The following is a 25,201-nucleotide window of genomic DNA, read 5'->3' on the forward strand; positions in this document are numbered from 1 at the left end:
CAGTCACGAACGATTCTGTGGTTGCGGTGTTCATCTCGCTTTACTGGCTGAGGGAGCTGACGTTTGTCTGCTTTTGCAGACAGTTTTTCTGGGTCATGTGGCCAGCATGACTAAGCCGCTTCTGGCGAACCAGAGCAGCGCACGAAAACGCCGTTTACCTTCCCACTGGAGTGGTACCTATTTATCTACTTGCACTTTGAGGTGCTTTCGAACTGCTAGGTTGGCAGGAGCTGGGACCGAGCAACGGGAACTCACCCTGTTGCAGGGATTCGAACCGCCAACCTTCTGATTGGCAAGCCCTAGGCCCAGTGGTTTAGACCACAGCGTGTGGGGCACTGCAAAATGCTGCAAAACAGCTGCAAAACTTCGGCACTGGTTTAGAGGGGATCCCAGATTTTGGAGTTTGCAGTTAATGTAGCTGAGCCATTGCCATGATTGAACAATTTAAACGGCAAGTTCGCAAGATAAGAACTGGAGTATTGCTAGTTTATAATATGTGGTGTGTGTCCAGAAGACAACATTCATGTTAACATCACATTAATACATGAAAAGGATATTGTGGCTGTTACGGAAATTGGGGAGGGGGCACATCTTTAAAGTTGTTAAATGTTACAAATATTAGGCATAAATGTATCCTTTTAACTTGACAGCTCAGGGAAGTTACCTAGCTTTAAAAATCATATAAAATCAACTCCTTTGCCAGTTTCCTTCATTCCACCGCCAATTTGCTTCATTGGCCAAGGACTTGGAAACCACTTGGTCCCCACCATAATCCCTCAAGCGGGAGGTCATGTACTCACAGGAAGGTACTCATAGGTGTCAATCACTGGGCAAAGGCACTCCTCCGGACTTGCCCAGGTGACAGACTATGCAAACCAAAGTTCTAATGTCCTCTTGTAGTAGGTGCTTATAATGTTTTTCCCAATACATAACCTGTATCCGCCTGTTGCCCCAACACATTCCTCCTATGTTCATCATGTATAACCCTCCCCTTTTCTGGTGTAGCAATGATGTAGTGATGATGCTTAATGAACTGTATGCTGGGATAAGATAGAATTTTTTTAAAGTCCTTGTCAACCCCATCCTCGGGGTTCAAAATTCCTCTTTGAACCTGTTGTGCAATAAACTTTGGTCTACAGCTATTTGCTTTGGTTGGTGGCTGGACTCCTTCCTTTATTCCGCAGGGACCTGCGGGCTCAGCCCGACGAGCTGGGTGACTGAGCAGCCTCGCACCTAGATTTTTTCATAACAGTGGCATACAATGAGCTATAAAAATGAAGTCCTGTTTATACTGAAAATGAAATACCTGCACCAAATGAAGGAAATGGTGAAGCTGACATACAAAGCACTTTGTATTGTTCCAAAAGTTGGGTGCCACCACCACTCTCTGCAGGATTCCAGGGCCTCCCAGGACTCACCCTGGGTCTGTGTTCCTTTGGAGAATTGAGACACGGCGGAGACTGTCGTAGCTTTAAAAAATATGCTTTATTCACCTATTTACACCTTCAGTCTGCCTGGAGGGAGTCCAGATCTTACAGCATGGTCTTTTCCAGAGGGGCTTGTCCCTCAGAGCAGTGCAGCCCTGGAGTCCAAGGCATCTCTCTCAGCTAGCCTGCAGACAGCCTGCCCAAGATGGAGCCCAGTCTTTTCTCCCCCTTCTTCTTCCCAGCACCCCTTGGTAAAAACTCTCTCTTCCTGTCACTTCAAACCCACACCCCATCACCATGACAACCTCTGTCTGCTCAGACCCAGGCTCTCAGATGGTCCATCAACTCCTTTTGTCATGTTAATGCCTTTGCTCATTAACAGCTCTAGCTTCCAATCTGGGGCTAGAATCTCACCCAATAGTCTCCATACAATGGTTTGGAAGAGGGATGGTGAAGTCTTAAAAGACCCAGTTCAGTCCCACTGCCTTCACTCTTTTGCAAGTTCATTGTTACATGTTAAAAAAAAAGAAAAAAGAGTTTGGTGGCTTGTTCAGCTTGTTTTATCCTTCAGTACCTTGCCCAATCCCTAGAGAGATAAAAAGAGAGAGAGTTTATATATTGATGTTTTCCATCATTTCACAGTCAATCTCCACCCTATCTTTACTTGCCTTCAATTTACTCTTCAAAATACTTAACACAGTATTTTGCCATCTTTCCCCCATCCTCTCCCAATAAATCAAATCCCATACACGTATTTTAAAAAGTTTGTTTGCTGACACAAACACCCCTGGAGCCAACCTTCTAACCTTTGGCAGCATCAATCCCATCTTGAGGGGCTAACTGGTGAAAAGAGCAAAGAGAGAGAAACAGAAAGTAGCTACGGTGTTTGGTTTCTCAATGCAAGTAAATGGGAGTACCAAAGATTCAAATTTCTGATTCAGAGGGTCAAAACAATTTGGTTCTCAATCAATTCAGTCCAAATTGTGGCCTGGGCTGAACTGCCAAATTGGGTGTTGAACTGGATTTGGGGTGGGGTGGGGCTTGAACAGCCCTAAACACTGATTGAGAAGCATTTTATTTACAGCAACAGAAAAATGAAGAACCTGTTGCAGTACTTGTTAAAAAGGGTTTCACAATCCCCCATGTGCACACCCACAACATGATGTGAATAACACTCAAGAGGACCTGAACTCACTGCTGATAGCCAAGAGTCCGTCTGCAACAATATACAATAATAATAATAATAATAATAATAATAATAATAATAATAATAATTTTTATTTATACCCCGCTCTCCGCAGCCAAGGCCGGGCTCAGAGCGGCTTACAAGCAATAATAAAAACAAGTTGAATGATTACAACTTAAAAACAAAATTAAAATACAGCATTAAAATATTGAAACATTAAAATATTAAAATGTAGCCTCATCGCAGGAGGAGAAGGAAAAGAAAAAAGAAAGAGAGGGAGGGAATCAAATTGGCTCCAAGCCAAAGGCCAGGCGGAACAACTCTGTCTTACAGGCCTTGCGGAAAGAAATCAGATCCTGCAGGGCCCTGGTCTCGTGAGGCAGAGCGTTCCACCAGGCCGGAGCCAGAGTTGAAAAGGCCCTGGCTCTGGTTGAAGCTAATCTAACTTCCTTAGGGCCCGGGACCACTAGGGTGTTGCTATTTACGGACCTTGAGGCTCTCCGTGGGGTATACCGGGAGAGGCGGTCCCGTAGTTACGAGGGTCCTAGGCCGCGAAGGGCTTTAAAGGTCAAAAGCAGCACCTTAAATCTGACCCCCTCCTCTCTATCGCTCCTTCTCGCCTGTCTCTTGGTCCAAGTGGTGAGAGAGACCGTGGACCACCGCTCAGCCCGAAAGGGGGGCTCTGAGCTCTATCCCTTTCTCTAAACTCCCCAGCCAGCCGCACCAATTGGGAGTCCGAAGGTAAGACGGAGAGAGCCGACTTGAAAAACAGCCGACTCTCCGCAACGGACATCCTAGTTGAAAGCAAGGGGTTGGAGTTCTTTTCCGAACTTCTTTAGCGCCCGGCAAGGGGGCAGGAAGTGGTCTTGCTTTCTGTATCAATCCCAGCCGCACCGGTCGGATCTACGTACCACGTGTATCGTAAGCCCGCTTCCGAAAGCAAGGGGGATTTTCGATTCAAAATTCTATCCAGGGATCACCCGATCTGGCACCGCATGGCGCGGGCGTCCAGTAGGGCCCCTTTTCCTGAGATGTGACGATAGGTAGGAGGTTGCCAGGAGGGATAGCCCATGAGGAATTGGGCAGGACCGGCAGAGTGGAAAGAGACCCCAGGTTATAGGAAATAAGGAAATAAGGAAATAAGGAAATAGGAAATAAGGAAATAGGAAAGGGAACGCAAGGAACCGGATAGCTAGAGCTCTCTAAAACCCACTAAGGAAGTTGCCAGGCAACTAGAAGTCCCTTCTCTTCTTTACTATACGTCCCTGTACTAAGCATACCAAACCCCTAGACATACCAATCCTTACAGACCCCTTTCTTTCCCCCTTTTCTGTCTAGACACGCGTGAATCATAAAGGGGTACCCAGTCAACCAAGCGTTGTGAGCCCTGCCAGTTTGATTAACTGGTGGTGTGTTTGAAGAGGCAAGGAGGCTCATAAAACCATGTGGGACCTTCCTACTAATTTCACTTAAGGAAGCCAAAGGTAGTGGCCCAACTCCTTGCAATAACCAACTAAAGGATGAGAATATATATGTTTACATGTTGTCTGTTATGTGTGTTGTCTGTTAATACATATATGAGAATATGTATGTTTACATGTTGTCTGTTATGTGTGTTGTCTGTTCCTTCTGTCTCTGGCAGACTGCCTTTCTTAAGTGTGCATAGTTTAAACTGCAAGCTTGCTTCAAATTTCTAAATCTAAGGAAACCATGCTGGACCTTAGCAGTCCTAAATAAGACAAAAATTGAGAATGAAGTGTGCAAATGTTTGTTATTTGAGAGGGGCTCCAAAAGAGAGTTTTCCTCCCAAGTGGTAAAATCCTGTATACTTGTGTTCTGAAAGGAGGATTACCCCACCTCCTTCCTCTAGTTTAAGAGAGGAGGGTGATTTTAAGTCTAATGGTAAATGATGTTGTGTTGTAACTTTTGAGTTTGTGAGTACACCTGTGTTCCAGTCTATCTTGGAATGTGAAGTTAACCTAATGTTTCTGCTGCAAAAGCCTAGTTGAGCCAACTGCTCTCAAGCTAAAATGCAGTGTATGTATTTCATTAAGCATATGCCTATGAAAGTATGGTGTTCCTTCTAAGAAAATTATGTGAGTCCAGTTTTAACTTTGATTTGGTTATTGTGAGAGTTATTGTAAGGCTCCTGATATCAGTCTCTATAAGACGTCCTGGCCTCTTTTCTTAGAAAATGCCCCCCCTTGTTTCATTCTGTCTCTTTCAGTTTTTTTTGTCTTGTTTTTTTCCCCTTCTCCTTATTCTGTGCCAGGTAAATTTACTCCCGAGTAAGCTTCCTTTAAAGGAAACTGCAAGGGGGGGGGGGCATAGATTAGGCTTAGTATTCCTCTGCAAGTTCAGAAAAAATTGTTCACTTTTGTATTCCTTTTAAATCAAATCTATGGCTGTTTTAATTATGGGTACTTTTATTTTCCTCTTCCTTAGTACATGATAGGCGCATGGCTTGTGATAGGCGCATGGCTTGTGATCTCTTCCCCAGTTGTGTCTGTGTACATAAGTATGTGTGTGTCTCTCTGGTAGTACAAATCTTGCTATGAACCCTGTATTTTAGGGTTGGACTAGATGACCCCAGGGTCCCTTTCAACTCTCCCAATTTGTGGCTGTGTGGAAGGCCATGTGTCTGCAAGCATTGGAGGGTAATTCTTAAATTCTGGTGAGGTGATGTGTTGAAATTCAGCCCAGATTTGCTCTTTGTTTTTTAAAAGGTGTGAGGTGAAGCCATGATGTTTGAAGCAGAACTGGTGATATCAGGCATTTAAGTGATTACAGTGTTTATCGTTTTGTCTATTATTTACAAAAATCAGACTTAAAAGTCTACTCGAAGTTTAAGCACATACAAATGAATAATCAAGTAGAATTAGCCTTGACCAATCCTGTAAATAAAGGGCAGTAAAATTTGTCTGCAAATGGTAAGGCTGAAATGACTGAGAATGTTAAAAAAAAAAAAAAAAAAAAAAAATTCCTATGAATTCTAACTCTCTGGCCATTTTTACTCATAAATAAGAGAGCGGTTGATTGTTCCGCGAATGACCAGATAAAATGACCAATAATGATAGCCCTTTCCTGTACATAAAGGAAGCACTCCTTTTGCTTGGGCTGAAATTGCTAGCTTTGGTGAATACTTAAATTGCTGAGTTTCTCTTTTTGTTTTAAAATCTAACCCTATTTTTTAAATCTACTCCTTACCCTTCACTTATTCAAATGGTAATTTAGCCAAAAGATTCAAGATTTTCAATAGTATAAAAGGTTTGCTGAGACATGAACTCTGCACATGCACAGAGGCCAGATCAGTAAAAAAAAAAAAAAAAAAAAAAAAAGAGGGGGGGAAGGGGGGAACTGTAAAGGGGAAAGGAAGCTTGGAGAGCGTGTGCGAGAAACCTATCCAAATTTCCTTATGTAAAACTTGGAACCATTGAGGGAAATCAACCTTAATGTGTCTTTGCTCCAGGGGCTACGTAAGACAAAAGGGTTAAAAAACTAGCCCATCAAAAGTCAAGAGCTTTCCAGGTTCCAAATCTTAACATGCCAAATTCTTTTCACAGGTAAATATCAAAGCATTCCCCCCTCAATGGGAATTTTAGGAACAGCATTTCCTGACAGGCTTCTCACATGAAATAATTTTCCCTTTAAAACAGGATACGTGAACTCGGACCCACATAAGCAAAATGTTTAATAACTTGCCAATTGTGTTCAAATTAACAAAGGTTTTGTCCCTTCGTTTCTTCCACAGCCAAACTAAGTGAAGGAAAGCAAACAAACTGGGCAGATAATAACAGTAATTATATGAAAATGTGATGATAATAATATTGGAATGAATGAAATGCTTAATCCGCTAAGATTTTTATTATTTGCAGCTTCCCACGTAAATTGAAAGACATCCTTTTTGCCTTTTGCTCCTTACTTTTTCTAACTGTCTTTCAAGCCCCCAAAACCCTGTCCCTTACAGGATATCACTTCTACAGATGTGTTACTACAGATCCAATGAAAAGCTTCGCCACCACAAGACCTGCAACAACAGACACCAAAGTTTTCAAAGTAGCCACAGCTATCTCTTTCAAAGGATATAGACTAATGGGGGAGTGGGGCTGACAAAGGGGGGAGGAGTTGAATTGCAAGGACATTTTCTCACTTTTGAAACTCAAGCCATGTGCTCCAGGATTCAAAAGATACATACGTAAAAGATCACAATTGTGTCAAGATATGCAACTGATATTTAATTAGTTTGTTTTGTATTATGTGTTATTATGTAAGAATGTTGAAATGTGTCTGACAGTGTGATTTCCACAAAGGGGGGGGGGGCAATTTTTTGTGTGTAATTGTTTTTATGTTTAATGTCTTATTGCTTACACACCAATGGAGAATTCTCATGCATTTTATACTTTCTAATAGCTCACACTATTGTGTAGTCCAATGTTTAGCTCAATTTATAACCACATTTCATTGTTCCACCTGGCACTCTGCCAACTTTCCCTATCCATTTTAAAATGTGTTAAACCTCGTTTTGCCAAGGACAAGCTTCTGGATCCATAAAACACCAGGTACATGAAGGTGCATATGCTTTGGTTTAGCAGGAATGATCCCTTATAGAGTTAAATTGACTTATTTGGACAAAGTGCCCTTTTAAGAATGGTTTTCTTTTAACAGATTGGTTGGAAAAGTTGAGAACCATGGGGCAAGATAAATTCAAATTGGACTCTGCTGGAATTGGGCACGTGTATCCAGGCTGCAACTAGCTTTTGGTCCTTTAAGAGCAAGTGAGCAACTTTCCATGAGTGCAAGACCAGAGCCTGAAAAAAATAAAACCACCATAGAAAGGCCAAGGCGCAGACGTATCTCTCATGATATGCCCAAGCCTGTGCCAGCTATGGTGAGTGCCAGGCGACATGGTTAAATGAAAGCCCTGAGGGGATTCAACAGGATATGTTACTGTACCACTATGCCGGTGTGAGACCACAGAAGAGCTAGCTTGGCACCTGAGAACACAAAAACGGTGGGGCTAAAAAGCAGACTGCATTTTTTTCAGTCAGTAGTGGACCTTCCTGCTAAATGTAAAGCATACACCATTATTGAAAATGCTTCTCCCAAGAGCTAGAATGCCACAAGTAATTTAGTAACAAAATATAACAGATGTTCTTTTATATAATATCCTATATCCAGCTATACGGTAGATACCAAGTTGCATTGTATTCGTCAGTGTTGCTCCCTCTTTTGCTGCCCTGCTCAACCCACCTCCTTTTCCATTAGAGCCTATTCCCACTCACCAAGATTTAGGGTGCGGAGAAAAGATTTGCAAGTTCTTACAGAACTTTAATGCAAATCTATCTCCGAATGGGGGACTGTTACGGAAGGGGGGGGCATGTCTTCTTCACTACAATATATTTGCTCAATTTCTCTAGGACTCCATCACCCCTCCCCTGTCCTCCATAATCTCTCAAGTAAGGTGTCAAGACCCTAATCTGGTCAAATCGCTCTGCCAAGCCCTTCCTCCGGGCAATGCCAGGTGACAGACTATGCGTACATGGACCATTGTCTTCTCAGGATGTGCTTATCTGCGCATATCTCCAGCTCTCTGCATATTCCCCCCTCCCTCCTCCATATGTTAATCCAGTGTAACCCAACCTCTTCCTAATGTATTCATGATGTAATCTGTGTAACCCAACCTCTTCCTAATGTATTCATGATGTAATCTGTGTAACCCAACCTCTTCTTAATGTATTCATGATGTAACTGGGATGTATTTTGCACTGTATTCTGGGATATGGAGGGAAATTTCAAAAGTTCATGTCACCCCTTTCTCGCTGTTCAATCTCGCCTTGAACCTGTTGCGCAATAAACTTGGATCTTCTGTAGTTTGCTCCTGCGTCCGGCTGAGCTCACTTTCTTCCGCAGGGACCCACGGACTTAGTCCGATGAGCTGGGTGGCAGAGTAACCCCGCACCCAGATTTTAGCCGTAACAGCTGAACTGCCAAATTGGGTGTTGAACTGGATTTGGGGTGGGGTGGGGCTTGAACAGCCCTAAACACTGATTGAGAAGCATTTTATTTACAGCAACAGAAAAATGAAGAACCTGTTGCAGTACTTGTTAAAAAGGGTTTCACAATCCCCCATGTGCACACCCACAACATGATGTGAATAACACTCAAGAGGACCTGAACTCACTGCTGATAGCCAAGAGTCCGTCTGCAACAATATACAATAATAATAATAATAATAATAATAATAATAATAATAATAATAATTTTTATTTATACCCCGCTCTCCGCAGCCAAGGCCGGGCTCAGAGCGGCTTACAAGCAATAATAAAAACAAGTTGAATGATTACAACTTAAAAACAAAATTAAAATACAGCATTAAAATATTGAAACATTAAAATATTAAAATGTAGCCTCATCGCAGGAGGAGAAGGAAAAGAAAAAAGAAAGAGAGGGAGGGAATCAAATTGGCTCCAAGCCAAAGGCCAGGCGGAACAACTCTGTCTTACAGGCCTTGCGGAAAGAAATCAGATCCTGCAGGGCCCTGGTCTCGTGAGGCAGAGTGTTCCACCAGACCGGAGCCAGAGTTGAAAAGGCCCTGGCTCTGGTTGAAGCTAATCTAACTTCCTTAGGGCCCGGGACCACTAGGGTGTTGCTATTTACGGACCTTGAGGCTCTCCGTGGGGTATACCGGGAGAGGCGGTCCCGTAGTTACGAGGGTCCTAGGCCGCGAAGGGCTTTAAAGGTCAAAAGCAGCACCTTAAATCTGACCCTGTACTCCACTGGGAGCCAGTGCAGCTTGAAAAGCACTGGGTGAATATGCTCCCATGGCAGAGACCCCGTGAGGAGCCTCGCTGCAGCATTCTGCACCCGCTGGAGTTTCTGGGACAGCTTCAAGGGCAGCCCCGCGTAGAGCGAATTACAGTAGTCAAGCCTGGAGATGACCGTCGCATGGATCACTGTGGCCAGGTCGGGGCGGGAAAGGTAAGGGACCAACTGCTTGATGCGGCGAAGGTGGAAAAATGTTACCTTGGCTGTTGCTGTAACTTGCGCCTCCATGGAAAGGGATGCGTCAAGGATTACACCCAAACTCTTAACAGAAGGCAATGGCACTAATTGGGCCCCCGCAAGAGAAGGGAGTTGGTCCCTCATCCCCATGCCATCCTGACCCAGCCATAGGACCTCTGTCTTCGAAGGATTTAGTATCAATCGGCTGCCACGAAACCATCCAGCCACAACTTCCAAGCATCTGTTCAGTGTGTCTGGGGCCGAGTTGGTGTGGCCATCCATCAGCAGATAGAGCTGAGTGTCATCAGCATATTGGTTTTAAAATTAATATTTTAACGTATAAAAAAATTGTCCAGTAGCACCTTAGAGACCAACTAAGTTTGTTCTTGGTATAAGGTTTCATGTGCATGTATACTTCTTCAGATACACTGAAACAGGGGGTTGGACTTGATGGCCCTTGTGGTCTCTTCCAACTCTATGATTCTATGAAACGGAAGTCACCAGACTATTATATATAGTGGGAGGGTGGGGTGGGGTTTTTCTCAGGAGGGTAGTAGGAGATGGGTGATTGACTCAATGGGTATGGTAAACCTGTTAACAATTGCAATTAGTCCTACAGGAAAAAGCAATGGATAGTATGCAGATGATTAGCATATATAATGAGACAGGAATCCAATACAGTGGTACCTTGGTTTGCAACCGCTTTGGATTACAACCGCTTTGGATTACAACCATGTCAAACCTGGAAGTGTGTGTCTCTTTTTTGGATTACAACCAATTTTTTTTGGATTACAACCAATTTTGGGGGGAAGGCCCCATTGGCGAAAGTGTGCCTTGGGTTACAACCTGTTTTTATTTACAACCGGATCTCTGGAACAGATTATGGTTGTAAACCAAGGTACTACTGTATCTTTATTAAGACCAGGTCTCTACACGGTTTTCTGTTTAGTGATACTGAAAACTATGGAGAGACCTGGTCTTAATAGAGATATTGGATTCCTGTCTCATGCATACTATCTCTTGCTTTTTTCGTGTGCATGCACACGAAAGCTTATAGCAAGAATAAACTTAGTTGGTCTCTAAGGCACTACTGCACAATTTTAATTTTTTTATATGTTTCGACTGCGTCAGACCAACACGGCTACCTACCTGAATCTAGAACCATTCATATTTTATTTATACCTGTCCCGGTGCAATGTGCATCAAAAGCAAACAAACTTCCTAAATCTGGCCTGCAGGGCAGAACGCCTTTCCATTTCACTGTCTTTGTACAGATCCTCCTCCTCCAGCAGCAGAGGCTCCTTGCTTGCAATGTTTTCTCTTAGCTCAGCCGATTCCCTCACTTCCTTCAGCAATTGGATTCTCTCCTGGCATCCGGGCTCCAGATCCTGCTCTTCTGAAATGATGAGCAGGTCAATGTATTCTTGGGTGGAGAGCGGGTTGGGCTTCAACCCAATTTGATGCAAGCGCTGGAGGCTTTGAGATGATTTCTGGATGAGGTCTTCTAAGGCTTGCTTAGCCTCTTTGTATTCCTGGTTGAGATTTCCAAGCACCTTCTCTGGGGTCATCGCCTCTCCAGAGGCGTCTTCATACTTTTGCTGCAACTCACCATAGGACTTAATCTCTTTTGTTACTTTATATTCAAACAGGTATTTCTGATTGAAGTGCATGTTCCACACGCAGCGGCCAGGACAGACATTGCATTTTCCCGTATTTGCATTGATAGCTACACAACGGCGCTTGCCCTCATCTCTCCGGATCGGGCAAGGATAATGGCAGGTGTAGTGACAGTTCATGCAGTTGGTTGTGAATCTTCCAGCGGCAGAGATGTCTTCCTTCCTTGGCACAGATTTTTCTACTTCAAACTCAAAGTTTATGTTGGCTGCCATCTCAGACTTGTGTTCATCCAGAGCTTGTCTCGTCTTCCTCAACTCTTCCAGCTTTCCAAGGGCAGCTCTGATTTGGGGCTGCAATCCTTCCGTGATGGCTTCTAGCTCCTTCCGTTCCTTGAGCACTTCCTTCGACAGAGTTAAACTTTCACTGTCTAGTAAGCTTAACGTGTCAAAAAATCTCTTCATGCTTGCAGTGCTCATTTTCCAGAACTTGTCGTTAGGACTTAGGTTCCCTTCATTCTCTTCAGAATTGTTGGCAAAGAGAGCTGAATTGTTGAATTTGAAGTGAACTGGGCTACCACTGGAATCTTTAATGCATGGCACATCCTCCTTCTTCATGGCTTCCAAAACAGGAAGAGAATGTCCATCTGCAAAGGTGATCAGGATCTGGATGTTGTTCCTTATATCTTTCCCAAAAATGGAGAGCACAGAGTCAAAGACATATTTCTGGGCACGAGTTAAGGCAGCACTGGAGGCCTGAAGTACAATACAGATGACATCGACATGATCCGTTCCTCCTGGGGTGGAGAAAAACTCCCGGATCTGCTTTGTTATCTGTTTGTACTGCTTCCTATCTCCCATGTCTCCAAATCCTGGAGTGTCAATGAAAGTGAGAGAATAAGGGACTTCCAAACCCTTCTGGTGGTGCACTACGTAGGCGGTCACTTCTGAGGACTGACTTTCAGCCTGAATGAGTTTGAATCGGAAATCATCTTCCCATTGCACACCCAGGATATGATTGATCATGGCATTGACAAGAGTGATTTTCCCTGACCCTGTTGCCCCCATCATCACGATTACTTTGTTGGGGACCTGCATGTTCTCTTTTCCTAGCTGATACGTTTGGACGGGGGCCGATCGATCTGAGGTGGCCTCCAGGGGAAGTACATACACTGATGGTTGCCCATCTTCCACCAGGGTGCTTTCCTGGAGGTATTTTCGAGCTAGTATATTTGCCCCGTCTTCTTCTTCTTTCATTGCTGTGGAAATCTCAGTCTCTTCGCTGGGCTCACTCTCAGCCCCATCAAAACATACAGCGGAGACTCTGAGTCTGTAGGTTCTGTGAGGCTTCAGCCCATCCAGCTGGCAGGACTCTGTTCTTGCCCCTGTTCTTTTTTCTTTCCATCTGTCCTTATCGCCCACCAGCCCCCTGTACTCCACTTTGTACTCCTTTATATCAGCTCCAATGACCTTTGGCCTCTCCCAGACAAGACTGATTTTGGACGGCTCTACAGTTCTCTCTCTTGGTTTCCCAGGAGGGCTGGTAGGAAGTGTCTTTACAGATCTACTCAAATCACTAGTCTCACTAAGTCCTGGTTTGCTCCTAGCAGTGTATCGGAATTGGTATTCTGTGTTTGCACTCAACCCTCTCACTTGGAATGTCTCCTGACTGTCGTCAGTATTCACAATCTGCCAGTTTCCTTCTTCTGCAATCTTGTATTCTACCTGATAGCTGGAGATTGAAGTCCTCCCATACTCAGCTGGTTGAAATGTCAGCTGCACATGGTCATGTCCAATTCGGCCAACCAGGGGAGGGAGAGGTTTTGAGGGCAGCTCAAAGTTGCTGTTGACCATCTCCCCATCTTCATAGAGGTAAATGGAAGCTCCTGGGTTGTCCTGATCTGGGACAGAAGCCACAAGGAACCGGGTCTTCCCACTGGATTCATTGACTTGGGCAAAATCCATAATAGATTTGGCAGCTTTCCGAGCTTTTCGGGTTCTCTCTCTTTGCTCAAACCAGGCTTTCCAATGCTCTGTCTGTCCTCTTGCTGGTTTCTGAAGCCATTGTTGTAAGCTGGCTAAAAATGGTTCCTCGTCATGTAAAGAATTGAAGGTAAATGTGAGAACAAACTCATTTGCAGGGCTTAGCACTATTTCTTCCAGTTTGTTCTTGGAGGAGATGACTTCCATCCCATGTAGAATATTAAGGTAAGAGTTGACCAAAATAATCTCTCGTTCCTTGGCATCCAGAAACTCGTTGAGTCTTTGGCTGTTGAAGGGAGACTGGTTAATGGAAATGAAGATCTCCACCAGTGCTTGTTCCATTTTACCCCCTCCTCTGATAGAAGGCAGGATTCCTGCCAAGTGTTTCTGGAAAGTCTGCCTGTGCTGCTTGCACAAATCCTTGAATCTCTTGATTTTCATCTTTATTTCTGGGAAGATGTTCACAATGCGGGTGTTTGTCAAGTCATTGCATCTCATCCTGATTTCATTCAGTTGCTCCATGATGGCTTGACTATCAAAGACCAGGGCCAAGCTGATCTCACGCACCATCTTAGCTGCTTGGGAATCCAGCTTAATCAGTGGGTACAGCCAAACGGTTACAGGAACAGCCCTCTCCCCGTCCTTCCCCAGCATTGCAGGAAGGATGGCATATGTTTGCATGGCATCTTGGAAAGTCACTGGATTTTTCCCCAGAACAAAATCTCCGTGGAATTTGCAGCGGAACTTCTCAGTGTAGTTCCTCTCCCTCTCTGTTGTTTTGAAGGCCAGTTTCCCTTCAGCAGAGACTATAAAGAGCTGGATTGCACCTCGGAGTTCTGCTTCTATCTCTTTTACAGACTCAGAAGAAGAGACTTCTCGGTCAAATACAAAAAAAGCCTGGGCGCCATACAAGATGGCAGTGACAACGTGGGTAGCCATGCCATGCTCAAATACAGATGGGTAAGAGATGTTTTGGATTCCCAAATGGCTCATCGTCAGTTGAGCATATTTCGTGGTAGCTTTGTACTGCAGAGTGACTCTGGTCTGTTGCCCAAACTTTTTGGTGTCTTCAAGGAATTTGCCTGATCCTTGCACTTCAACCAGCCCCCCCAGAAAACTGACTCTGAGTGATGCTGAGGCATTGAGGGCAGAGGTCTTATCTTCAATAGAATCAGAAGCAATGATCTCAATTTCAGTCTTGGGCTGCCTTTGGATACTCAAGTCCTTCCGAAGTGAGTCCGGGTCCCAAAGGGTGACCCCTTGAATGAAGCAGAAAAACAAACACACAAGGCTTTAGTTATGTTCAGATAAATGGACAGCCCTGCTGCCTGAAATGCTTAGGATGTATGGGGAAACAACAGGTATTAATTGTGGTAGAATAAAGCCACCATTGTCCATGGTGAGTACACTAATTCTTTGGTCTCAGTTTCAACCCAAGTCAAACAGCTTTGCACCTTTTCTAAAGCATTGTGCAAAGGCTTAAAAATTGTTTTACTAGAGATGATAGTAGGAGGCATGTGAACCCTGTAGATGATGGTGCTTCCCTGTGGACACCTTCAACTGTCACAGTTTTTATTTTATTTTTTGTTTCTCTTCAGCATAGGAAACTCATTTTCTGTGTCCCATGCTGATTTGCTAAAGCCCCCAAGAATGTCCTCTTGGTGAGCACCATTTGTGAATTATGTGCCACAGGAATCTATATGCTTTCTGATATTCTCAAAGAATATCACAATTAAGTGCTTTAAGAACTCAAGTGGATGCTATCCTGACCTGATTTGTCACCACAACCTGTCTCATTTCCTCTCAAACTCTCTTCCTGAGTACGTTAGTTCAGGCACTGGGATCGGCCCTCAGACTTCTGTCATGAAGACAGATGCAAATAATTCATTCAGCTTCTCCTCAATCTCCTTATACTCCATTAGCAGTCCTTTGACTCCCTTGTCATCAAAGTGTCCAACCTCCTCCATAGATGGTCTCCTGCTACAAAGGTATTTAAAGAACTTCCTGTTGCTGGTTTTAATGTTTTTCATAATGTACCGTATTTTTTGCTGTATAAGACTTTTTCCCTCCTAAAAAGTAAGGGGAAATGTGTGTGCATCTTATGGAGCGAATGCAGGCTGCACAGCCATCACAGAAGCCAGAACAGCAAGAGGGATTGCTGCTTTCACTGCGCAGCGATCCCTCTTGCTGTTCTGGCTTCTGAGATTCAGAATATTTTTTTTCTTGTTTTCCTCCTCCAAAAACTGTTACCATAAAGCACCAATGCTGCAGCAAGCAAAGGCTCTAGCAGCTCAGCCAGCTGCTTGTGGCTGGAAAGCCAGACAGGATGTTTGTGACTGTTGCCATGGGAACAAAGGGGCAGTCCATTCTGTACTGAGCACCGGATGTTAGCTCAGTGTGTGTGTGTCATATGACCCGTACTGGATGTACTTGGTAGGAGTTTCTTCTTGCTGTTGTTGAGTGCAGACATGATTCTCTGTACTGATGTAAGAGGCAGAAATAAATGATGTAAATAGTTTTCTGTCTGCTTCTTTCCCCTCCCTGGGGACACCAAAGGGGAGAGAGGAAGATCGGTGTGTTCCTCTCATACATCTGAGAAGAATCGCCGGACCTCGCCTGCTTATCAGCAGAGTGGAGACGCGGGGAGGTCGACAGGAATATCTGCCGGTGCCTACGCTGTGGCACATTCCTCTGACCCAGGCAGAATTCCAACAGTGGTAGCAGAGGATGGTTGCGATTCATCGGACATCTGCATGAGAGGCTGGTGGATTGTCCTCCTCTGCTCCAAGGAGGCAGAGAAGCGTCTGAAAGAAGCCAGAGGCTCCACAGACAGCTGGTGGAAAGAAGAGGTGTTTTCCAGAGCCACAAAGTTCAAGGTATGCTGCATTTCGGGCTAAAAGTGTGAACGCAGGAAGATTAATTCCCTGGTTCACGGAGCTGCGTTTCAAAGAAAACAAAAGCTCCGGAGGAAGAGGCCTGCAGCTTGAAGGCTGAAGCCTGCATTCCACAAATTTTTGTGGTAGATAAGATGTCCTATTGAAATGCATTGTTGCTAGGTAACGGTCCTGGAAAGTTACTGGCAAAGGGGCTGGACTCTGCGTGTAAGCCTGGGAAAGCGAAACAAAACCAGAGAATGTTTTGGCTACAAGGTTTACGAGCTCTTGGAAGGGACTTTTCAATAGCAGCCTGAGTTTAGCTGCCAGGTGCAAAGAGCGTAAACAATTTGCAGTTTGCTGCGTGAGAAAGGAAAAAACAACTGTTGGATTTTACAGTTTGTTTGACATTGTGAGCTGGAGGCTTGGCTTCAAGATGGATGCCAAGAAAGGGGGAGGTTTGCCTTGCCCACCTCCCTTAACCAATGACAATTATTCATCTTGGTCTGTAAAGATGAAGGCCCTGCTGCAGAATCAGAGGCTTTTTGATGTAATTGAAAACCCCATCCCTGCAGCACCAACCAGAGGTTGGGAGTCACAGAATGTAAGGGCCAGGACTGCTATAATTCTGTGTGTCTCAGATGATCAGTTGGTGCATGTTCAGCATTTAGAAAATGCGAAAGAGGTATGGGACACGCTGCGTACAACGCATCAGAGAGATGCTGGTTCTTCAGCGTTGCTGTATTTTGAGAAATTGACCAATCTGAGACTTGCGCCTGATGGAGATGTTCAAGCGCACCTGACAGAAATGAAGTTTCTGCATCAACAGATGGTGGAACGCAATTTTCGTCTTCAGGAGGAAGTGTTTTGCTTCATGATGATAAACAGCCTTAGCCGCACCTACAAGGTTGTTGCCAGTCAGCTTGGTTCCCTACCGGCCGCGCAGCTGACCGCGGAGAGAGTTTGTGCTGTGGTCCTGAATGAACACGACAGACTTGCTGCACTGGAAGAAAAGGATAGGGGGAGGGAAGAACAGAGTTCTAATTCCCCCACTGCTGATGCTACTGGGGAGCATGGTGTAGCATTGAGTGCTGTCCGATGCTACAATTGTGGACAGACTGGGCATCTACAGCGAAACTGTAAGAAGCCGCGCCAGTCAAGAGGAGCAAAGAGCAGCTCTACGAAGCCTCAGGCGTCAGGCAAAAGCCGTACCAAGTGCCAGGTGAAACCTGCAAAGGCTATGATGGCGAAAGGAACCACGCCAGATGTTGGGAACTCGTTCATAATCGACACGGGCTGTACAAAACATTTATGCCCGCACAGAGGACTATTTTCGACGTTGAGGAAGCAAAGCTTCACTGTGAAACAGCCCAACGGTCAGGAGTTGAAAGCGACTGGAATTGGAACTGTGTATCTTGAGAGTCTGAACTTGACTATAAGTAATGTTTACCTGGTTCCAGAACTGAGATTTAATCTGCTGAGCGTGTCGCAGATTGCAAAGAAAGGACTGAAACTGTCCTATGATGCTAAAAGCTGCAAGATCTACAAAGATGGAGAACTGTTTCTTACTGCCAAAGAGAAAGATGGACTGTATTTGTTGACTTTTGATCAAAGTGATTACATGAAATGTAATTCTTCTGTTTCTAACGAAATCTCTCTTGCAGGTGTGACCAGTGTGAGCACCAAGACCAAGAAGGTCGACAGAGCATTTCAGCGGGTGTATGCTGATGTGATTGGTCCTCTAGAACCATCTAGGGGCAATGCAAAATTTTACCTTTTGTGTGTGGATTGTTTCACTAATTATTCTTGGGTTTATATGATGGAGAAACCACAAGAAACTTTAGAAAAGTTTCAGGAGTTTTGTGACAAGGTTAAAAGTATGCATGATGCTAACATTGATTGTCTTTTCACAGATGACAAACAAGTTTTTCTGTTACAGAAGTTTCAGAAGTTCCTGGATGGAAAAGGGATAGACCACAAAGTGGCAGTTTCGCAAGAAGCGTGGAACAGGGGGGTCTGTGTGAAAGTGAACAAAGAATTGCAAAAGGGAATGAATGCGCAATTGCTGAGTTCACATTTGCCACATGAATATTGGGCCGAATCGCTAGCGTCCTATCTTCATGTGTGGTTGAGAAAGGTCTCAAAAGACTTGGGAATTTCTCCTTTTGAGAAGCTGTTCAATAGAAAACCTTCTGTTGCCTATTTTAAGGTTTTCGGGTCTCATGTGAGAACAGAAGCTCCAGGTGGAGTAAAGAATGCCAGAGGCATTTTTGTGGGTTATGAAAAGGGTCTCTACAGAGTAATTTTGTCTGAATCTGGTCAGGTGATTCTCACAAAGTTTCTAGAGAGTGCTCCTGAACAGGAGAGGTTGATTGTTCACGCATTTCCCACAGAGGATTCTGATGATAATGATGAGTTTGATCTTATTGAGTTCAGTAGTACTGATGATGACAGCGATAGCTCAGACAGCTCAGTTGTCACAGTCATTGAGAGGAAATCTCACATAATGACTAGACCCTCAGAAGAGGAGGTTGAACCAGTGAGCACAGAGGATCAGAACCTCATACGTAGGTCTGAGAGAGCAACGAAGGGTGTACCACCCAAGAGGTATTCAAAGGAGTTTGCTAACCTTGCATATGTTGCTATTGTAAACGACCAAGGACAGATTGAAGCTGTGTCTGAGTCAGAGACAAAGGCACAACAGAGAGTTGTTAACCGAGGTAATGCGAAGTCACACAACCAGAGAGGTACATTGGTTAAACCAGTGGCGGGTAGTTCCAAGGGTGGAACTGAAACAACAGGGGAATGTTATAAATATAACAACTGTTTGTTTTCTTCTCTGGATGACGCTTTGCTCGCGGCACACATTGATACTTTAGGGGGAGTATGTTACCATAAAGCACCAATGCTGCAGCAAGCAAAGGCTCTAGCAGCTCAGCCAGCTGCTTGTGGCTGGAAAGCCAGACAGGATGTTTGTGACTGTTGCCATGGGAACAAAGGGGCAGTCCATTCTGTACTGAGCACCGGATGTTAGCTCAGTGTGTGTGTGTGTGTCATATGACCCGTACTGGATGTACTTGGTAGGAGTTTCTTCTTGCTGTTGTTGAGTGCAGACATGATTCTCTGTACTGATGTAAGAGGCAGAAATAAATGATGTAAATAGTTTTCTGTCTGCTTCTTTCCCCTCCCTGGGGACACCAAAGGGGAGAGAGGAAGATCGGTGTGTTCCTCTCATACATCTGAGAAGAATCGCCGGACCTCGCCTGCTTATCAGCAGAGTGGAGACGCGGGGAGGTCGACAGGAATATCTGCCGGTGCCTACGCTGTGGCACATTCCTCTGACCCAGGCAGAATTCCAACAAAAACTAGGTGCGTCTTGTGGTCTGATGTGTCTTATAGAGCGAAAAATACGGTACTTCCCTGTCAGGGAACTGACATCGGAGCTAGAGGTGGAGGGAAGGCTCTCAAATTATGCTGGAGAAGGGCCCAGCAGGGAGAGAAGCAGCTCATCAGCTGGGGAAGGAAATCAGTGCAACACCAGGGATAAAGGGGGGCAGATGGGGGAATTGGTGAGAGGGCTCCAGGACTCTTCACCAGACACCAGCGGGGAGAGCACGGGTCCTCCGCTACCCACGCCCTCCCTGCGCAGAAGACTTCCACGCAGGGAGAGTAGGAGGAGACTTGGCATCAAACAACTTTTATGTTGGAAAAGGTTTAAGAAACGCCCACTGATGGATTCTGCTAGCGACTGAGGCAGCCACGAAGTGAAGGGCTGTCCAGACAGAAAGGTTTAACCAGGCAACATAGCCAGGAGAGGCGGCAACTTACGCACGAGAAACCCATACTCATTACATCCCCCAATTCTTTTTAAGCATCTCTTAATTTTTGCTTGCATTCCTTTGTCAAAGTTTCTATCCCTTTTTCTTCTATTTTGGATATGAGTTCCATTTTCTGGAGGAAGCTTTCTTGCTTCTAACAGAGTCCATCAGTAATGATACCTTGTTGACAAAGGGCTCACTAACCCAGCCCTGCATCATATAACCAATAATTCTTCCCTATTCTGGAAGAAGCTGAAGTCATCTCCCTTGGAGTCTTTGCGTAAGTGTGCTTCATTTTGAGTGCCATTTTTCCATCCCAGACATGGCAACCAAAGTGATCTCCCCATCGGCTTTACCTGGGATGAGGGCATCTTTGCGGCAGTCATACAGCATCCCAAGCTGAAATGGGCGGCCCAACGCTGGTATTTCAACCGCTCCATCTGAAATGGCCATGGCTTCAGTCCAAATCACTCTCCCTTCTCCCTTTGCCTCCCTGCAAGAAACAAGAGATGTGAAGGAGGCAGGACAGATTTTAACGGATGTGGAGTGTGAGAGGAAAAAGGGAGGAACTAGTGATGCCATCGAAAGAAGAATGCCTGCCACACACAAAAAGATAAAACAAATAAACAAACAATATACTTAAACACACCAGCAATGGCACTGCTTCCAGGAAGGTCAGTGAAATGCTGCTTCAGCTAGAAGTGCTGGGGGAAGTAGCAGGCACACCCAGAGCACAGGAGGAGAATCTGAGCATCAGCCGCCTCCTCTTCCTGTCTCCATTGCAGTCCTATGCTGCACTAGAAGAGGGGTTCCCCAACTCTGGTCTGTGGACCACCAGTTGCCCACAAGCTTCATTCAGGTGTCTGCAGCATCTCTGCACCACGTATTTAGATTGGTTTTTAATGGCATTTTTCACTCATTCTATCCGTTGCATTGCAATTTGTCTTGCAATTTGAATTCCATTGGATGAAAATTGTAATACAATAAAATGCAATACTAGGTGCTGCTGCCCCTGCTTGAATAGATTGCCAGCTCTGCCAAACCCACACCTTCATACCCTCATTGGTGGACGAAGGTGGGGGTGGGATAGGCGGTCCACCCTGGGTACCATTCGGGGTTGTGTGTGTGTGACACTGCAGCTGCCCCCCGGGATGCTCGCCGCTTGCTGCACACACCCCCAACGTGTGCCACGCCCCTTTGCAGCATCACGCAATGCCCCCTGGGACGCGTGCCAGCCACACCCCCAGATGTATGCCACTCCCGATGTCAGAGCAGGTAGCTTCGCCACTGCATACCCTCACCCTGCCACAGCTCCTTCAAACCCCCCCCCCCAGTTCTTTCAAGTTCCCCATATCCTTGCAGCTCCTTCAACCTCCTCATCCCCTCATAGCTCCTTGGTTTTCCTCCACCAGGGCTTATTCAGTCCTCTGTTGTGGTTTAAAGCCACCTTGTTAAACCCTGCCTTCTCTTTTGCTTTCCTCCCCCACCCTGATTTCATGCAAATCCAGGATTGTGATATGGTACTGCAAATCCTCCTGTGGGGGCTGTGTGATGACAGCCATACCTTTTTATGTATGTAGGAAGTGAGGAAATAAGAAATAAAAATAAACGAAGGTTTGGATGGAGAAGGTTCTGAAGCAAGCAGGAGCACTCATAATTCCTCTCTCCCATCTGCTCCCTCTTTGGAGGAAGCAGGTGCTTGAGAGAGCAATCCTACCTTGATGGATTGCCAGCAAGACCCCACTCTCTCTTGTGTGTGGAAGGAGGCAAATAATGAGATCGACTGAAGGAGGGCGTTGCTGCAGATGGTGTTCCTGTAACCCTCTGAGGTAGCACAATCTTCCAATACAATTTTGAGGATTGCGTCTTTGCTCCATAAGCACAGGCAGCTCCCTCCCTCCTTGCTCCTCCAGGGAAACAATAGGATACGAAGAAAGGGGACTCTAGCACAGCCCCTGCAATGCAAGACTTACAGCTAAATAATCCCTGAGAGGTGGCCATCCAACCTATGTTTAAAGACCTCCATTGAAGGACAGGCCACCACCTTCTGAGGCCATAGAGTCATATAACTATAGACTTGGAAAGGACCCCAGGGTTTATCTAGTCCGTTCTTCTGCAATGCAGGAATCACTGCTAAAGTATCCCTGACAGGTGGTCATCAAAAATCTCCACCAGCTTTCCAAGGTAGCATTTTGCACTGCCAAACAGCACTTTCTGTCACAAAGTTCTTCCTTAGCTACCCAACCACAGCCATTCCCTCTTTCTGGGCCAACCCTAAATCCTGGGAGGGTCCTTGCAGCCCCTCCCAAAACCTGGGATAGCCTTGCGCTGCAGCCTTCAATTGTTTGCTTGCTCTAAGTATTGTGACCTTTCAAAAGAGCCAGAGAGCATTAAGCGAGGACATTGGCGCAAGAGCCCCACCACCAAATCCCCTCTAGTATGCCAGCAGCCATGCAAAAGAAGTGGTTGCACGATAACTTCTAATATAAGGTTACCAGACGTCCCCGTTTCCTGGGGACAGTCCCTAGATTTACAAATCAGTCCCCATACAAAATCCATTGATGTTGAAAAGTGTCCCCGGATTCATTGAAAAAAATCTGGTAACCTTATTCTAATAGTTGAAATGAATCTTACCAGAAACATGGAAATCAGATGAATCTCCCTTGCCTGAGTTGTCTTGAGGGAGCCGTGCAACTTGCACAATTCTGTTTCAGGCCCAGAGGTCACTTCTCCTTTTATCTGTTCAGGGATGCAAGTTTGCTAGTTGACAAAGATCACTCTCAAGGAGAGAAGAAAGTTGAGAGATGGTGGAGAATGTTCCCACTAGTCAGCAGTTCACCCCAAAAAGGCTCTGGACCATATGAGCCATTGGCCTGATCCGTCAGACTCTTCTTGTGTTCTTATATATTTACAAAGGCTGTTTTGTCAATTTTTGGTTTGTAGGAAAGGTCCCATGCTAGATATAGGCACACTACTAAGGGGGGGGGGGGAGTGGAGATTTGTAGTGAGATCCTGCCCTATACCTTTAGACAGTGCTTTTCCTGAGGGGGACGCAGGGGTACGCATACCCCTAAACATTTTGTGAATCTAAGTTTGGCCTCATTGAGGGGCAGTATTTCAATATGAGTAGGAAAATGAGAGTACCCCTAACCTTTTTTTTAATAGAAGAAAACCACTGCCTATAGATCTCAGGGTGGTTCACAATGTATTAATAAGAATTTAGAAATAAATGAATAAAATCTAGATATTTAAAAATAATAAATATGTCTCACCATAGTGGGGAGGGCTACCATTGTGCCTGCTCTGTCTGCTTTCTGATGGGCAACACCCAGATTTTCTCACAACAGGGATATTCCAAAAAAGAGAGAATACAGAGGAACAGGGTTGCGGACGTAATCCGTGACGGAGGCACCTCCCCAACGTTCACAAGCTGAAGCGCCATGTCTGCGCGGACACCGGTGCAATTTGGCGCTTCTGCGCATGTGCGAAGCATGATTTAGCACTTCAGCGCATGCGCGAGCGGTGAAACCTGGAAGTAACACATTCCGGTACTTCTGGGTTTCTCACAGTCCGCAACCCGAAAACATGTAACATGAGGTATGACTGTATGAGAAAATGTGAAGGGAGGGAGGGGGAAATGTTGGAAGGCAGTGATTTGGAAGAGAACATTATACGGACAATGGAGAATTAATGGAGATACAGGAAGCTTGACTATTCACTTTAAGTCGTAGTATGTATGGGCCCTTAGATAATCTACTAGGTTGAGCACACATTGCCATTTACTCTACAGGCATAGGTAAAGCCTTGTGGATCAGGCCACTATCCCATTGAGTCCAGCTTCCTGTTATCACAGTGGCCAACCAGATGTCTGTGGAAAACCCACAAGCGGGATTTGAGAGCAAGAACCCTATTCCTTCCTGTGCTTTCCAGCAACTGGTATTCAGCAGCATTGCAGTTTCCGTCTGTGGGGGCAGCAGAGCATAGCTATCTTGCCTAGAGAGCTCAATGGACTTCTCCTCCATGAATTTATCTAATTCTCTTTCAAAGACACCTGGTGGCCATCACTGCCTCCTCTGGGAGTGATTCAATATGAAAATACTTCCATTTGCAGGAGGAAGATTAGAGTAACAAGGTCGGGGGTCGCCTTGCTAAAGGTGTTTCTGTGTCACTCCGGATTGTAGGATGAAGGCTGGATCAGCTCAGGAGAAAGAGGCTACTTGCCATGACATATGGACCTGGTGGAGCAGTTCCTGGAACCTCTCAACCTTCTTCCTCGTTGGAATGGATTTTGCAAAGGTATTAATTTTCATTATTGTACGAGTTCTCAGAAAGGGCACATATCTCCTGCAACCAAGTTATTCTGAAACTGAATTTGAAAGAGGTGATGATGGTCACAGATGTTCAGAGGGTCCTCCGTGACACTCCATTTGGCAATCAGATGCAGAACACAAGCAGCAGGGTGTATTGTAGGCCAGAAAGAGATTTAGCTGATACTTCACTTTCTCACGTTGAGTGGAAGCCTGAAAGAGGAAGCTATGCTTTGTGGGAGTTTCTGCTTTCAGCCTGTCCTTTTGCATGGATTATCCGCTCTGGAGGAGCATCACTGGGGTATCACTGGGATGAATGGCTGGGCCTAGGAGGGAACTGCTTCATGCTTCCTTAGGAGGAGGAGTGGCCCAGGTTTCCCTAAAGACCACCCAGGAGGACTCCCCTGCTCAGCGCCTGAGGGGCCTCAATCCTGCTACTCACCACCTGGCCCAGGACGGGGCCTGACGGGCCTATAAGAACTGCTGCTGCTGGGCAGAGAGGGCTCCATTTTGTTTTGCTTTTTGTTTAAATTGCTGTTATTTTTTACCTATGTCATTTTAACCTGTGACATTAATGCCGTATTCTTAGTTTTAGATTTTTATTTCTGTGGAAATTGTTTCCCATTTGGTTGTGTTTTTTTTTGATGTGGTTTATTTACTGTTTATGACTTTTGTAAATATGTAAATCTTGTTATGCTGTAAGCCGCCTTGAGCATTGTTTTTTAACTGTGGAAAGGCGGCATACAAATAAAAAATGATGATGATGATAAAGGGGGTGCTTGTGAGACCATATGGAAGGAAACCATTCTTGGAGCCCATAGCTCCAACTTTCAGCCGATCACAAGCCTTCGCCCAGCGGTGCGTGAGGGTGGGGGCTGGAGTGGCAACAAGGCTCTCCTGGAGACCTGGCTGCCGGGAGACGGTTGCCAGATCAGAGCCCGGGTGCTGCTGCCAACCCCAAATCCCACTGTTCCTGCCACCCCTGTCCCAAC

The 25,201-nt window shown here is 45.3% G+C and overlaps 3 protein-coding genes across 5 annotated transcripts in view; 1 reads left to right on the forward strand and 2 right to left on the reverse strand.

Moving 5' to 3' along the window:
* LOC308459763 (uncharacterized protein) overlaps positions 1–25,201 on the reverse strand; it is a 125,594-nt gene that overhangs the window by 20,743 nt on the left and 79,650 nt on the right. The window lies entirely within an intron of this gene.
* The window catches only part of LOC308459801 (uncharacterized protein), a 37,721-nt gene that overhangs the window by 3,634 nt on the left and 8,886 nt on the right, over positions 1–25,201 (forward strand). Inside the window, exon 2 of the mRNA XM_080975502.1 lies at positions 24,084–24,198. The gene's annotated coding sequence lies outside the window, so the exon portion shown is untranslated. The remainder of the gene's footprint in view (positions 1–24,083; positions 24,199–25,201) is intronic.
* Positions 1,467–24,086, reverse strand: LOC308459765 (uncharacterized protein). Of its 3 annotated transcripts, none has more exons than XM_080975396.1 (4): positions 22,537–24,086; positions 20,259–20,395; positions 10,765–14,470; positions 1,467–2,013 (listed from the first exon to the last, which is right to left on the reverse strand). In XM_080975396.1, the coding sequence occupies exons 2-3, from the start codon at positions 20,353–20,355 to the stop codon at positions 10,818–10,820; spliced, it is 3,750 nt and encodes a 1,249-aa protein (XP_080831522.1). In that variant the 5' UTR covers positions 20,356–20,395; positions 22,537–24,086; the 3' UTR covers positions 1,467–2,013; positions 10,765–10,817. The 3 variants fall into 3 exon arrangements, with proteins under 3 accessions (XP_080831522.1, XP_080831520.1, XP_080831521.1); XM_080975394.1 differs by having other exon boundaries at positions 20,259–20,498; XM_080975395.1 differs by lacking the exon at positions 22,537–24,086 and having other exon boundaries at positions 10,798–14,470; positions 20,259–20,995.

The sequence above is a fragment of the Podarcis pityusensis genome, assembly GCF_964106645.2.
Source record: "Podarcis pityusensis genome assembly, chromosome: 12".
Classification (NCBI taxonomy): Eukaryota; Metazoa; Chordata; class Lepidosauria; order Squamata; family Lacertidae; genus Podarcis; species Podarcis pityusensis.